The sequence below is a fragment of the Lichenostomus cassidix genome, chromosome 1Aa (assembly GCF_008360975.1).
Source record: "Lichenostomus cassidix isolate B80296 chromosome 1Aa, HeHo_3.0, whole genome shotgun sequence".
Classification (NCBI taxonomy): domain Eukaryota; kingdom Metazoa; phylum Chordata; class Aves; order Passeriformes; family Meliphagidae; genus Lichenostomus; species Lichenostomus cassidix.
In genome coordinates, this window is record NC_139480.1 from 1,041,806 (window position 1) to 1,056,930 (window position 15,125).

A 15,125-nucleotide genomic window follows, 5' to 3' on the forward strand; every position below is an offset into this window, starting at 1 on the left:
GGAAAAAGCTGTCCAGCCCTGGAATGGCATTGAGTCCCCATCCCTGTTGGGATTTCAAAGCCCTGTGGATGTGGCACTTGGGGACATTGGCAGTGGTGGCCTTAGCAGTGCTGGGAATGGTTGGACTCCAAGGTCTTTTCCAACCAAAACAACTCTGTGATTTTATGAAACGATTTCCTCTCAAAGCTCTGAAGGGGTGCAGGGAGCTATTCCTAAATGCAGTTCTGCAGCTGAACCAGCCTTTCCTGATGCTCCAAGGATTCCCTGGTACAAAACCCAATCTTGTCACAAAGCCCTGTGTGAGTTCTGTATTTATTTTGGCAGCACAGGGCTGGAGAAGTGGGACATTGTTGTTTCCACATTCTAGCATTGACTGAAGCTCCATCCCCTTGCAGCATCTCTGTAAAAGCTCCATCACCTCATGCCTGAGTTCCTGTCACTGTGAGGACATTGTGGGGTTTTTTAATGTTTTTTTCTGATTTCTTTAGTTAGTTTTTCCATTTCAGGTTGGCTCATTCTCTTCATGGCAGTGTTTGAACCACGAGGTGTCAATACAATCTGTGTTTGTGCCTTAGTGTTGTAATGGGCTGATTTCATTCTTTTTCTGCTCTTCCAAGTGCTGCCAAGCTGAGTTTTTGGAGAGGATGGCAAACTACTGTCCATTGTAAACTCCCACAAAAAGTGGGAACAGGGAGAATGTTTGTTCTACACCTTGCCAGGACCTTTAGGCACTGAGGTTGGGAAGGTCATTTGTAGACACCTTTCTTATGTCCTGTGCTTCATTCCCTCCTCTGTTTCTTGCTGTGGATTGGAGCAGAGAGGGGAATTTGCCAAAGGTTTAACTCCAGATCAGACCCTGAGTGAGATATTTCTGGTGGAGACAGAGAATTCCTTGTGCCTTCAGGCCTCTTCCAGCTGCTGACTCCGACAGGATGGAATTGAAACACAACCATTCTGTACAAAACACCTCAAAACTCCCCGAGACCTCAATTCCTAAAAACCTCTCAACCCTCTGCTTGTTCCAGGCACAGCTGAGAGCCTTCATCCCCGAGATGCTGAAATATTCCACGGGTCGTGGGAAGCCAGGCTGGGGCAAGGAGAGCTGCAAGCCCATCTGGTGGCCTGAGGACATTCCGTGGGCCAACGTCCGCAGCGACGTCCGCACGGAGGAGCAGAAGCAGCGGGTCAGTGTCTGCCCTGTCTGCCCCCAGATGGAGCAAACAGGGGGTGGGGAGTGCTTTTTCCTTTGAGGGATGGAAGAAAGTCTGTGTTGTGGCTTTGTGAAGGAGGGAAGGGTCGCTGTCCCCTCCTGAGCAGCAGGGAGCTTTGTCCTTGAAGGAAATTTGGGTGATTTCCCGAATCACTATCTACTTCACCACGGCTCGGTGCTGCTGCTGTGTTCCCTGTGTGGGAAGGCAGATTCTGGCAGCTCAGGATGTCAAAAAAATCAGGTTTTCTCTTGAAACTTCCTACAAACTCCTTGTGCGAGTGGGATTTGAATTTCAGTTTCCCTTGTGCCTCCAAACCATGATCACTGTGAGTCTACTTGGACTCACAGAATATTTGGGTTGGAAGGGCCTTTTAAAGGTCATCTCACCCAACCCCTGCAGTGAGCAGGGACATCTTCACTGCATCAGGTGGCTCTCCAGGGTCATTTCCTTGGGGAAAGGAGAGGGGATGAGGAGAGGGAGATTAAACATTGGGGTCATTCATTCGTGAATTGTTGCAAACCCCCCCGATAAGCCCCAGTAATGATAAACACACAAATCCCAGCACTGTGCAAGTGAGATTTGAATTTCAGTTTCCCCTGTGCCTCCAAACCATGATCAGTGTGAGTCTCCTTGGGCACACAGAATGGTTTGGGTTGGAAGGGCCTTTTGAAGATGTCCCTGCAGTGAGCAGAGACATCTTCACTGCATCAGGTGGCTCTCCAGGGCCAATTCCTTGGGGAAAGGAGGGGATGACGAGAGGGAGATGAAAAACAGGAGTTGTTCATTTGCAAATTGTTGCAAACCCCCTGATAAACCCCAGTAATGATAAACACACAAATCCCAGCGCTGTGCTGGCTCAGAAAACTTCCCTGGGCTGACTGTCCCTTGTCCCCTCCCTCTGCAAGGTGTCCTGGACCCAGGCCCTGCGGACCATCGTCAAGAACTGCTACAAGCAGCACGGCCGCGAGGATCTGCTCTACGCCTTCGAGGACCAGCAGACCCCGCAGACCACGACCACGCACAGCATCGCCCACCTGGTGCCCTCCCAGACCGTGGTACAAACCTTCAGCAACCCCGACGGCACCGTGTCCCTCATCCAGGTGAGAGGAACCCTCTGGGTTTGCCATTTCCAGCACAGTCTGCCTCAGGGAGGTGGTTTAAGGAAATTGATTTCGGGAGCTAAACTTGTGCTTCGAGAATTTTGCCTTTGTCGGGTCAGCTCTCCCACACAAAGATCCATCCTCATCCTCATCCTCATCCTCATCCTCATCCTCTCTATTCCCCACTCCCATCCTTCATTCTCCAGTACAAAGATTTCTGCAATGTGGTCAAATAATTCAGGGATCTGACCTGAGTTGGATGAACCTGCAACAACAAATCCAGTCCCTGGTGTCACCACACAACTGTGCTGGCAGTGGGAGGGGAGGTGGTGGAACTGCCTTCCTTCAGTGGCATGAAATGGAGTTAAATCAACAGATCAGGTATTTCTGTGCCCCTGGTCATCATTATACACCTGAAGTGTATTGTATTTATTACAAACACCAAGTACATATTTCTCCTCATGGAACAAGAATTCCTCTTACACTGTTTTTGGCTCGGTGTTGCTGCTATTTTCCCTGTGTTCCCTGTGTGGGAAGGCAGATTCTGGCAGCTCAAGATGTAAAAAAAAATTAGGTTTTCTCTTGAAATTTCCCACAAACTCCTTGTGCAAGTGGGGTTTGAATTTCAGTTTCCCTTGTGCCTCCAAATTACCACTGGTGGTCATTCCTAACCAGGCCCAGCACTTTGTCCCTCTTGAGCATCACATTTTTAGTGAAATCTCAGTCAAAATGAAGATAAAAACTGTATTGTATGAGTTTGGTTTGGATTTAGGGTTTTTTTCCCCAAAAGAAGTTTTTTCAGTGCTTGCTACAGCTTTCTGTCCCCCCAGCAAGGCCCAGCAGACTTGCCAGGCTGGTTCTTTGCTCAGCTGTCCATACATTTTCCCTTTCACTGCTGTCTTTTCAGGCTCTGGACACCTGAGATCCCATTGACTTCCTGGCATTTATATTTAATTCTCCTTAGAGACAAAGCTGCCCATCTCCTGCCTTTGTCCTTCCCCAGCTGTTAAACGGGGAAAAAGGTGATTTCCAAAGGGGTATTGAGGTGAGCTGATGTTTGCCAGGTGCCTGGAGATGAGATCCAGGGAATGGAAATCCAGGAAGGTGTGCAGGGAATTCTGAGCCAGGGCTGCTGGTGGATTTTCAGTGATTCCCACCTTGTCAGAGAAGGGAGTTGGCTCCACCTTGATCCCACTGCTGCTCTTCCTCAGGCTGGGAGAACAGGGAGGACTTCAGGGACACAGAGACAGCATGAGGGATGTGCAAAACTTGCTCCCAGTCTGGAAGCTTCCATGGATAAACATGGCTCCAGCTCAGGATTTCCTCCCTCAGCCCCTCGAGACAGCTCTGTGTTTTCCATGACAATAAATCACAGAACCATGGGATGTGGAGGGCTTGGAATGGACCTTAAAGGTCACCTCCTGCCATGGCAGGGACACCTTCCACCATGGCTGTGGAGCAGAAATGCCTTGCAAAGGGAGGGCTTTGCTGCCCTTGTAGAGTCCTTACTCACTTCTGTTAGTTTGGCTAACTAGGAAAGCATTCTGGGAGTGACTCAGCTAAACTAGAGGTGACAAACAAGTTACAGAATTGCAAAAGGGTTATTAGATCCAGTAAGTGCTCGTGGTTGGTCACACCTGATGCTGTTCCTTTGGTGGTCAGTGGTGTTGGTTTAGCACATTTGTTGTGCCTCACAAGGATGGAAACTTATAACAAACTCACAGTTTAAGAACTGTGGATTTTTGCAATAAAATGTCTTCTCCACACCATTGTGGAGATCTTTGTTTAACACCACACACCATCCCAGGCTGCTCCCAGCCCTGTCCACCCTGACCTTGGACACTCCCAGCCACGAGCCATCCACACCCTCTCTGCCCAGCCTATTCCAGCATCTCCCCACCCTCACTAAAATCCTGCATTTTTTAACCCCTTATTCTTTTTCCCTTGCTTTTCTATCTCCAAGCACACAAGACCCTCTTTTCCTGAGCCATGAGGACGTTTCCCTGCAGTAACAGCTGTTCCCTTGTCCCCCAGGTTGGTACAGGTGCCACGGTGGCCACGCTGGCCGACGCCTCCGAGCTGCCCACCACAGTCACCGTCGCACAAGTCAATTATTCTGCAGTGGCTGATGGAGAGGTGAGGAGCTGCCTGAGCTTCGTGGGGAACCTGCATGGGCTGGCTGAGCTTCCAGAAATATCTCACTGGTGCCAGGGAGCAGCCAGCCTGCAGAGTTCAGGGGTAACACAGAGCATGAGGCTATAATTTTATGTAGAAAGTGCTGAGCTGTTGTTGTTTCAACTCAGGACTCTGCAAACACAATTATAGGGGAAACCTTAGGTCTGAATTTCATACTTTTTAAAATATCTAGTATGTATCTATCTATCTATATCTATCTCTCTATCTCTCTCTCTCTTCATATATAGATATATCTCCTATAGATAATTTATTTTGTATTTTTGTTTGCCATTTGTATGTTTGGCATTTCCTAAATCCTAATGCTCAAACTTGCTGAGCTGCTGTTATTTCAACTCAGGACTCTACAGACACAATTATAGAGGAAACCTTAGGTCTGAATTTCATACTTTTTAAAAATTATATCTATATCTATCTATATCTATATCTATATCTGTATCTATCTACATCTATGTTATCTATATCTATATCTAGATAGATAGATAGATATATCTCCTATAGATAATTATTTTGTATTTTTGTTTGCCATTTGTGTGTTTGGCATTTCCTAAATTCGAATGTTTAAACTTGCAAATATTTATTTTCCTGCATTTTTAAAATCAAACAATACATAGTATATTACAATATATACATTATAATACAATATAATACAATACAATACAATATAAGACAATGCTACAAAATAATATAATTTTTCCATGGGCTTAAGAAACATTCCCTAAAGATTATGAAGATTTTTTTTTTCACCCTCTCGACTTCAACCCCACGTTTAAATGAGGCTGCAGGTCCCTTGCTGTCCCTTTGCTGGCTGGCGTGTCACGGCGAGAGGTGGCAGCACAGAACAGCTTTGGTGGCCACCAGAGCTCCCAGCTCAGCCTGCAGTGAAACAGCCTGGAGTGACCTTGAGGTGCTTTGCAGCTGCTCTGAGGGTTTTCAAGAACCAGTTTTATTGCCTGAGAGCTGAAGGAAACCTTTCAAAGGCACAAATAAGGCTGGAAATCCACAGTTGCAGTGAGAGCACCACAAGTTTTCCCTCCCTCTCCATCCTGTGTTGGGATTAACCCTCTTCTTGTCCATTGCCTTGAGCCAACTCTGCTTTTATGGACTTTTTAACCTTCTCCATCCCTAAAAATTGAGATTTTTTTTCATCACCTTCACAGCATTTTTGTTTGTGTCTCTCAGAAGTTGCTGAGTGGCCTGAAATGGGATGAGAACAGGGATGTGGGGTGGAGGGAGATCTTCGTTTTGTGAAGCAGCCAGTAGGATTTGCCAGCAGATCCTCCACTTTTTTTGGTCCCAAAGTGTGTTTTTAGTTCTCATCCAGGTGGATTTTGTGGCCATGCACTCATTACCTTATGAGCTGTGAAATCCCAAATGAAAATATGGGGAAAAATGAGCAACTGGGTGAACTTTAGGTGATAGGAAAATTATCTATGGGAAGGTCTGGAGTTAGGGAATTTTAAATACCTTGGATGTATTAACTCCTCCAGCCACCATCACCTTTTATAAAGCAATGTGGCTCAATCCCATCTGATTGCTGTCCAGATAAATCCTGGATGGGATCATGGACCAATCCCCAAAAATGTCAGTGCAAAGGTGCAAATAGAAACAGTGAGGAAAACAGCCCATTTCCCTGGGGGATGTGATCCTTGCTGGACCTCCAGCACTGCAGAATTCCAGAACGGTTAGGGTTGGAAGGAAACTTTAGGATGTCTCCAGACAAGGAGAATCCACAGCCTCCCTGGGCAGCTCTGCCAGCCTCCCTGGGAGGAAGTTTTTCCTGGAAGGTAGAGCTTGCTGTGTTTAATTTATGCCATTAAACACAGCTAATTAATGAACTTCCCAGGCTGGCAGGCAGTGATCCAAGTGCAACAACAACAACAACACAGCTCTGTTTTGTTGAGGATCTGGCTGGACAAGGATCTCTGGATTTTTGAGGACTTTTAATGGCTCTTTGTGGAACATCAGCCTCATGGCTTATAGAGTATTCCAGTGTCCAACCACATCCTCAGGTGGATCCCAACCTCCCTCCCTTCTCCTGCTCTCTCAGAGTGCAAAACTCTGCAAAAACCTCCCGAAATGCTCCACCTCCTCCTTTTTGGGAAGCAGCCACCCCTCGAGGGGATGCTGCCTGATCCCACAGCCTCTCCCCGTGTTTCCCTGGCAGGTGGAGCAGAACTGGGCGACGCTACAGGGCGGGGAGATGACCATCCAGACGACGCAGGCCTCCGAGGCCACGCAGGCGGTGGCTTCGCTAGCCGAGGCGGCGGTGGCAGCGTCACAGGAGATGCAGCAGGGAGCCACTGTCACCATGGCACTCAACAGGTACTGGCACAGCTGGGCCTGGCAGCTCCTTCCTGGGGTTCCTTCTAATGGGGCAGAGTTCACTCTGTGCAGCTCTGAGAGAGGTTTTCCTTAGTGAATTCCTGTGTCTGCAGGATAATTCCTGATTCCTGCTCTGTTCAGAGAAACCTGCAGGACAATTCCTGATTGCTGCTCTTTTCAGAATCAGCATCTCCCCCACAGGCCCCTGGTTTTGGATGTTTTTCCCCAATCTTTCTGTAGCAAAAGACTAAAATCAACACAAAAGCAAAAGACTAAAATCACTAAAATCAACGTTCAACATACAATCTTAACACAGACCAAAAACAACTTTAATAAACAAAAGAAAAAGTTTCCTATGCTAAATATTCCAACACAACACAAAAGGACAAACTGCACACAATCCACCCCTAGAACTTTCACTGCCATTGCAACACAAATACTTCAATTATCCCAAAGTTTTAGTGAAGTCCTGAGTGAAAGGAAGAACACAGGGATGTTCTGAGGGATCAGCAAGCTGAAAAAATCCAGTGGGAGCAACTTCTCCCCATCCATTCCTCCTCCAGTGTGGATTTTCTGCTCCACATAAATATGATTTTAAATGGATTCAGGCCGAATTCGAATCCCTCTGCTCCGGATTGATCTCTTGATGTGTATTTCCTGGTTAAAACAGAATTATTTGGTGTTCCTAACCCTTCTCTCCCCTCTGCACTCCCTCAGTGAAGCTGCTGCCCACGCTGTAGCCACGCTGGCCGAGGCCACCCTGCAAGGAGGAGGCCAAATTGTCCTGTCTGGGGAGACTGCAGCAGCAGTTGGGGCGCTCACTGGAGTCCAGGATGCCAATGGTAAGGCCTCTGCCAAGCTTTTATTTGGGGTTTTTTTTGTTTAGGCTCTTAAAAATGGCCTTTTCCTCTCTTTTATTGACATGTCAGAGTCTTGGTGGTAGAATGGTGACCTCAGGGGTCACTGAGCAGTTGTGAGTTATGATCTCAGGATGGATTGGGAGCATTAAGGTCCTGTTTGCTCCCTGTGGTGTTGGTGGCTCTGCTTTTCCCTCCTCTGCCAGTTGGTTCTTTATTCTTAGTTTTTTTGGGAAAGCTGCTCCACACTGTGTCATGCAGTGCACAGCACAGCCTTGATCAATTAATGCAATTAGTTGGTGCCATGAGAAACTCATCTCCAAAACTCCTTAACTAACCAGCATTTTATTCCTCATTTCCTCCCCTTCTCAAGGCTTTTTTTCTATGTTTGGTGGCTGCTCCTGAGTCAGCCTCAGGTCATTTTCCTCCTGCTTCATTTCCCATCCTCCCACCACAGCCAATCCCTTGGTTCCAGGGTTTCCCTGTAAACACACCTGTGATGTCTCTTCTGGTGACTTTTGCAGCTCTTCAAATCAGAAATAAAACTGTAAATGCCTAGAAATTGGTTCAAGAGATGAGCAGAATGTGCAAATGTGCCTGGTTGGGGTTCATCCACTGCCTCCAGTTGCTCTGTGCTTCTGCCTGCCCCCAGAGGTGTTCAGGGAACACCTGGATGTGACCTTTACTGCTGTGGTGTTGGGTCACAGGTTGGATTTGGTGATCTCAAGGTCTTCTCCAGGCTGACTCTGGGATAATTCCCAAGCTCAGAGTGGTTATTGTGGCTTTATCCAAGGAACCCAGTGGTTCTCTGGATGGAGTGGAAGGAGGTGTGTCCAAATCAGCCAGAAAAGAGTGCAAAAGGTAAAATTGTAAAGAAACGTCACCCAGAGGGTGGGGCTGCTTGGACATGAGTTATCCAAGGGGGGCCAGGCAGGTGTGGTTGGGTGGCAGAGCTGTCCCTTTGCACGTGAAACACAAACCTGCTCAGGTGGGACTTCCATGAAAATCCATGAAAATCCTCCTCCAGCCAGGAACGCGCTCTGCTCGGAACATCAGCGTTCAGTTTGCAGTGGAGGGAAGAGGAATTAGGCTGGGAGCTGGTTGGGTTCTGTGCTGTGGAGTCAGCCAGCCTGAAGAGGGAGCAGAGATGAAGGGAAATCCCTGTGCTCGGGGCTGGGAATGCAGCTGGCAGCGAGGGAAGAGCAGGATTGTGTTTATTCTGCAGCAGCCTGGCGCGAGGGCGATAAGTGCTGCGTGTTTATCAGAGGATCTGATCCAGAGGCAGGATCTGACCCTGGATGCTCGAAACCAGCGACTAATCAGATTTGGAGAAGCAGATCTGCACCCCTGGCTCCTCTTGCTCTGCTCCCAAAATGCTTGCACAGTTTGGATTCCTCTGGATGCTTCTCCACACCCTCCCCGAGTCGCTCCACCTCGCTCTCCCAGCACTGATATCATTTTAATGCAGGCTGGGCTATTTTTTTCCTCTTTTTTTTTTTTCTTTTTTCTTTTTTTTTTTCCTAGCAGCCGAGCTGGAAATCAGATGGGATTTAGAGTGCATTAAGGGGAGAGACTGCAGCATTTTCCTGGGAGCAAAACCTCACCCACAGCCCCTCGCCTGCTCTCCACTCTCCTTCGATTTGCTCTAATCTCCGGTGGTATTAAGGGGAGGGAAGGGCTTTGTAGTCCTTGGAAGCTCCGTGCTGCTGGTTTCCTTACGTAACCAGCTAATATATCTCCCCGAGGGATGGAGGAGATGTTGGTATCCATTGCTGCTGTCTGTGTCTGGGGATGGAGAGCAGATGGATTTCCAGCGCTGGCACTGCCGGCAGGATTTATCTCCCTGCCCGGGGTGGGAGTGGAGTTTCCTCCTGGACACCATTTGAGGGATGCAGAGGAACAAACCACTCTGTGCCCTTCTGTCTGGAGGAGGTGGAGTTGGGAGGGATTTGGGGCAGGAAGAACAGGGGGAAAATGACTGTCAGAGCCAGAATGGTCTTAACCAGCAAATTCCCCCTGCTTGCTGTTGCATGTAAGGTCTTAATTTGCTGATATTCCAAAGAAATGCTTCTCTCTGGGAATGTTCTTATCTTTCTGCAGGACTTTTCTGAGGAAAAATCATATTTGGAAGGGAAGGATGGGAATTTATGCCCATCTTATTGATAGGTGGAAGGACAGTAGATTGACACCTCCCCATCCCTGGGAGTGTCCAAGGCCAGGCTGGATGGGTTTGGGGCAACCTGGGATTGTGGAAGGTGTTCCTGCCCATTGCTGGGGTGGAATGGGATGATCTTTAGCTCACTTCCAACCCCAAACCACTCCATGATTTCTTTGAAAATTCCTTGAGATCAGGCAAGGTGTTTTATTCCTGCTTTTAGCCATTAAGTGCAATTACTCTCTTCTATTATTATTTTTTGTTTCTATCTCACTATTGCATTTTTCCCATCACTTCTCGGGAATTACCTCAATAATAATAACAATAATGATGATGATAATAATAGTAATAATAATAATAATAATACAAGATAACCAAGATGTCCAAAAAGAAGAAACTTCTGCATGCTCATGGATATGTAGGAATCTAGGGCTGGATATCTTGCAGGGAGCCCAGGAACGTGGCTGAACCACGAAAAGGCTGTGGATAATCTTGTGATCTGCTACATTTCCAGCTGAAGGAAACAAGATCTCCTGCTCCCATGCAGTGTCAAACCACCTAAGTGCATTATGGTTTTCCTGCCCCTCTGGAGCATCTGGGATGTGGGAACTGCTGACCCCACGCCTGGAGGCTCAGATGGTTTTGTTCCTGAGTGGTTGGCATTAAATGAATATGGAGGGGATTGTGGCAGCACCAATCCCTGGAATTGCTGGGAAAGGAAGCTCTGAGCTCTGGAGTGAGAGAAAAGTGGAGCTTTGGAGTGAGGGAGACTCAGTGAGCATTGGGAGGAGCAGTGCTGGAGAATCCTCATCCTTTTGTTTGCCATTGATCCGTGGGGGCTCTGCAAGCTGCCAGGGCTTCCCGGCTGCATCCTGAAATATTGATGAGGCTCCTGCCTGTGTGGAGCTGCCCAGGGAGGGCAGAGCAGCTCCCTACCCCAGGAAGGGCTAAGGACATCAGGGTTGTCACAAACCCAGGGCTGTCACAAACCCAGGGCAGTTTGGAAGGTGAGAGGAGTGGAACGCTCCAAGCTCCGGCTGGGATTCAACCCAGGAGGCACAGCAAGAGCTGGGAAGGAAGTGGCAGTGGAGGATGTGGGATCAAACCATAGCCAGGGAATTTGTTTCACAGATCCAGTGAATCCTGCCTGTCCCCCTTGGCTGCCCTTTTCCTGCCCCCACAGCACCTTTTCCTGCTGGAGATGCTCCTGGCAGCACAAAGGTGGCACTGAGAGGAGCCTCCACCGAGTCCTGCCCTTCTCCATCCCCCAAAACTCCCATCCCACCTCTCCATCCAGCCCAAGAGGGCCATGCTGAGGGCTGGGTGAGCCAGGATTTGTGCTGGAAGCCCGGGGAGAGCATTAGGATGTGACGTGGGCAGGGGGGATTAGCAGACTCCCTGCTTTCGCCAGCACCGGGAAGGAGGCGTCAGAGCAGGAGCATCTCCTGTGAGTTAGCACAGGATAAACGAGGCCCCAGCAGCATTTGGGGTGACGGTGCCACACGGAATTGCTGCTCCAGGTGGTGATTTCAGTGTGGGGAGAGGTTTAAATGCTGGAAAAGCTTCAGTTCTGGGCGAGGCTGCTGAGCTTCCCCCATGAAACCAACAGGTGGGAAGCTGTCCCCTCCCTTGGCCCCACAGATGGGAGATGGGAATGCATGGCTGCTGCCTCTCTGAGGGCTGCTTGCAGTTGGAAACACATCCAGGAGGGAAAGGCAGCAGTGGGATCCTGTTCCCTGTCCTCTGTGTGTTTCCCAGAGAGTGCAAACAAGGATGGATATGCCAGGAAAACCCAGCACAGGTTTGGGATCCCTCGGGATAAGGAGGTTCACCACCGAGCCACTGGGACCTGGTGGCTTTTTCACAGGAGAAAAATCAATTCTAAATTTCAGGGGGAGGCTTAGAGGCTGCAAATGTCACTCTTTAAAAGCAGTATTTTATGTTTTTCCTGTTGGATCTCCTTTTTAGGGAAGATGGAGCCAAATGAGTCGCTAGCAGCTTGGCAAAGTGCAGATCAGCATGTTTGCATCCAGGAGGACAGGAAGGAAAGAGTCAAGCTTTTTGTAGGGCCTCCCTGGTGGGAGCAGAATTTTTTTATGAAGGTTTTCCCTGAAACAGGTAGGATGTAATGCCAGTCTGAAGGAGGAAAGGTGAGGAAAATCATTTTTGCAGGTGTGTTTCAGAGGAGAGGTAGAACAGGTGCTAAAGGCAGCCAGCAAGGAGAGCAGGAGAGTGAATTCCTGGGTTTGCTGAGCAGCTCCAGGAACAGGGAGAGGTGTTTCCTAGAGGCCAAATTGCTGTGTATGAATGAATAATTACCAGCAATGGAGCTGTTGGACTCAGAGTGGAACAACCTTGGCATAAGCCTCAGTTAAAGGGAGCTAAATCTGTGTCAAGTCTGGGTCTGTTCTCCCAGGAAACAAGTGATAGGATGAGAGGAAATTACCTCAAATTGCATCAGGGAGGTTTAGGATATTAGGAAAAAATTCCTCACTGGAAGGAGGAATGTCAGGTGTTGGAGCAGGGCAGGGGTGGAGTCCCCATCCCTGCAGGGACATCAGAGCCCTGTGGATGTGGCACTTGGGGACATGGGGCAGTGGTGGCCTTGGCACTGCTAGGAATGGTGTGACTTAATCTGGGAAGAGTTTTTCAACCTTAATGATTTCAGCACTTGGGGACATGTGGCAGTGGTGGCCTTGGCACTGCTAGGAATGGTTGGACTCAATCTGGGAAGAGTTTTCCAACCTCAATGATTCCATAATTCTGGCACTTGGGGACATGGGGCAATGGTGGCCTTGGCACTGCTAGGAATGGTTTGACTCAATCTGGGAAGGGTTTTCCAACCTAGATGATTCCAAGATTCCAAGCACACTCACTTCCCATAAAGAGAGGTTCCTGGCTGCATCCCTGTGCCACACCATTCCCTGTCCTCCCCTGGTGTCACCAGGACTGCTCTGCTGGCACCGTGTGACACAACCCCACTCCAGCGCCAGCAGCCAGCTCACTCCCACTATTCCAAGATCCCAAACCCTCCCTGTTCCCCTCAGTGCTGCTGTTTCCATCAACCCCTGGCAGCAGGGACACTCCTGCCCTCCTGGCACACCTTGCCCTGCCCTTTAAAGCCACCCCGGTGGAGTTTGCCGGCGCTAATCCCGGCGGTGACGCGGGGCTGTCACTGCCACCGGCGGCTTTGCTCTGACAGCCTGGCACTGATGACGAGGCGGCTGCTGATGATGATTAGGATTTGTCTGCCCACCAACTGGGGCTAAAAATAGTGCCTCTTGTCCCACAGCCATGGGCAGAGCTTCCTTGGGTCCCCTGGCAGCTGTGGGGTGGAACCAGCCTTGCACAGCCCAGCCTGCAGGTGTGGGATCCCAATCCCTTTGGGATTCCTTGATAAGTCCCTTGATGGGGACACAGAGCGGTCATTTCTGGGGACAGTGTGGCTTTTGGGGCAGGGAAACCTTATTTTATCGTCTTTATTTAGCCTGCAGAAGAGAAGGCTCTGGGGAGAGCTTACAGGAACTTTCCAGTGTGGAATGGGGATTTATGGGAATGGGGCTTACATGGCTTCCCACTGCCAGAGGGCAGGGATGGATGGGATCTTGGGAAGGAATTCCTGGCTGGGATGGAATTCCCAGAGAAGCTGTGGCTGCCCCTGGATTCCTGGCAGTGTCCAAGGCCAGGCTGGACAGGGCTTGGAGCAGCCTGGGACAGTGGAAGGTGTCCCTGCCAGGGCAGTGAGGTTGAATCTTTAAGTTCCCTTCCCACCCAAACCATTCTGTGATTCTCAGGGAACAATATTTTTATGTGTTGAGCACTCAGATGCTCCCCAGACCTCTCTCCTCTTCTCAATACAACAGTGCCAGAGGAGCACAAGGAGCCTCCGGGGTGGTTTTGTGCCTCTGTTTTGTGCCCAAATCTCCCAGGAAGTCTCCAGGCTGCCCTTCAGCTCCAAACCTGAGCTCTGAGATCACAGAGTGAGGAGGCAATTCCCTGGGGAGGCACCAGGGGTGGCTCAGTCCCTGCTGAGTGGCCCTAAAACCCCCTGGCTGTTCCTCCTCAGGGTGTCCATAACAGCAACACCCCAAAAGGGAACCACTTCCCTGGGGGAGAGAGCACTGCCAGGCTTTCTTGGAAAGTTCCATCCCTTCTCCCATTTCTCCTGCTGATCCCAGCAAGTTTCCACCCCACAAACGAGCTGTGCCTGTCTGGCCTTATCTGCTGGCTTCTCCCTGACCTCACAGCATCTCCAGCACCTCCCCTGCCCTCCCCGTTTCCCCTCCCCTGGTGAGTTTTGACATCCATTCCTGTGATCAGGCAGTTGAGCCTTCCAGGCTCTCCAGCTGTCACAGCCCAGGCTGGCCCGGTTTAAGCACAGGCCATTTACCTTCCACGTGTCCTGAATTAGGGGAAATGGACAGGAGGGCTGGGTCTGTTTAAAAATTAAAGCTGATTACAAGGCATTAACATTACATTTAAAGGAGTAGACAGCAGCCCTCCTCTCTCGGCATAGCTGCAATATGTTCCCTTTTGTTCTGGGCTGGAAGAGGGAAGGGAGCAGCACTGGTAGCGACTCCAGGCTGGGCAGGATTTCTTTTTCTCCATAAATTTTGAAAGAGGAGCTGCCTGATGGCTGGGGCAAGAATTTAAAGCAGCTCTGACTACCTAAAGCAGTTCCCATCTTTGCCATCCTAACAGGAAGCTGAAGTTTTTTCTGCTGATCCTGAATTTCCCTTGGAAAATTCAGATGATCTGCTGATTGATGATTGATTTGTCTTCTGAGCTGTCATGTTGGGAAGTTTCCTATTTGAGGGACCCGAGTTGTTTTACAACTATTTATATGGTGACTCTTCATCCCAAACCAGGAATGAGTCAGCCTGGCTGGGAACTCTGCATGGATGTGATGCTGGGCTGGGATTTGGTGTGAGTTTAGGTTAGGTTTGAAGCCTGTTTGTTTGGTGGATTTCTGTGATGTTTGTCCAAGCTTCTGCACCTTCATCTCACTGCCCCTCAGTAATCAAGGTGGCTTCAGCAGGAACTGCTCAGTGCAGGATGGGTGCTGGAAAGAGGCCTTTTGGCAGGTGGAGTGATGTATTTGTATTCCCTGCATCTTGCTTTATTCTGTCTTCAAGAAATCAAAGCTCCAGGGAGAGCTCAGAGCTCCTGCCAGGGCCTGAAGGAGCTCCAGGAGAGCTGCAGAGGGACTGGGGACAAGGCATGGAGGGACAGGACACAGGGAATGGCTTCCCACTGCCAGAGGGCAGGGATGGATGGGATCTTG

At 49.3% G+C, this 15,125-nt stretch overlaps 1 protein-coding gene across 8 annotated transcripts in view; it reads left to right on the forward strand.

Moving 5' to 3' along the window:
- NRF1 (nuclear respiratory factor 1) overlaps positions 1 to 15,125 on the forward strand; it is a 59,471-nt gene that overhangs the window by 25,834 nt on the left and 18,512 nt on the right. For 4 of the 8 annotated variants that reach the window (XM_085081370.1, XM_085081379.1, XM_085081387.1 and 1 more), the window contains exons 6-11: positions 1,026 to 1,184; positions 2,117 to 2,311; positions 4,346 to 4,447; positions 6,672 to 6,829; positions 7,547 to 7,671; positions 11,810 to 11,959. In XM_085081370.1, the coding sequence (XP_084937496.1) occupies positions 1,026 to 1,184; positions 2,117 to 2,311; positions 4,346 to 4,447; positions 6,672 to 6,829; positions 7,547 to 7,671; positions 11,810 to 11,959 (889 nt within the window). The remainder of the gene's footprint in view (positions 1 to 1,025; positions 1,185 to 2,116; positions 2,312 to 4,345; positions 4,448 to 6,671; positions 6,830 to 7,546; positions 7,672 to 11,809; positions 11,960 to 15,125) is intronic. The other 4 variants (XM_085081396.1, XM_085081413.1, XM_085081421.1 and 1 more) reach the window with 1 other exon arrangement.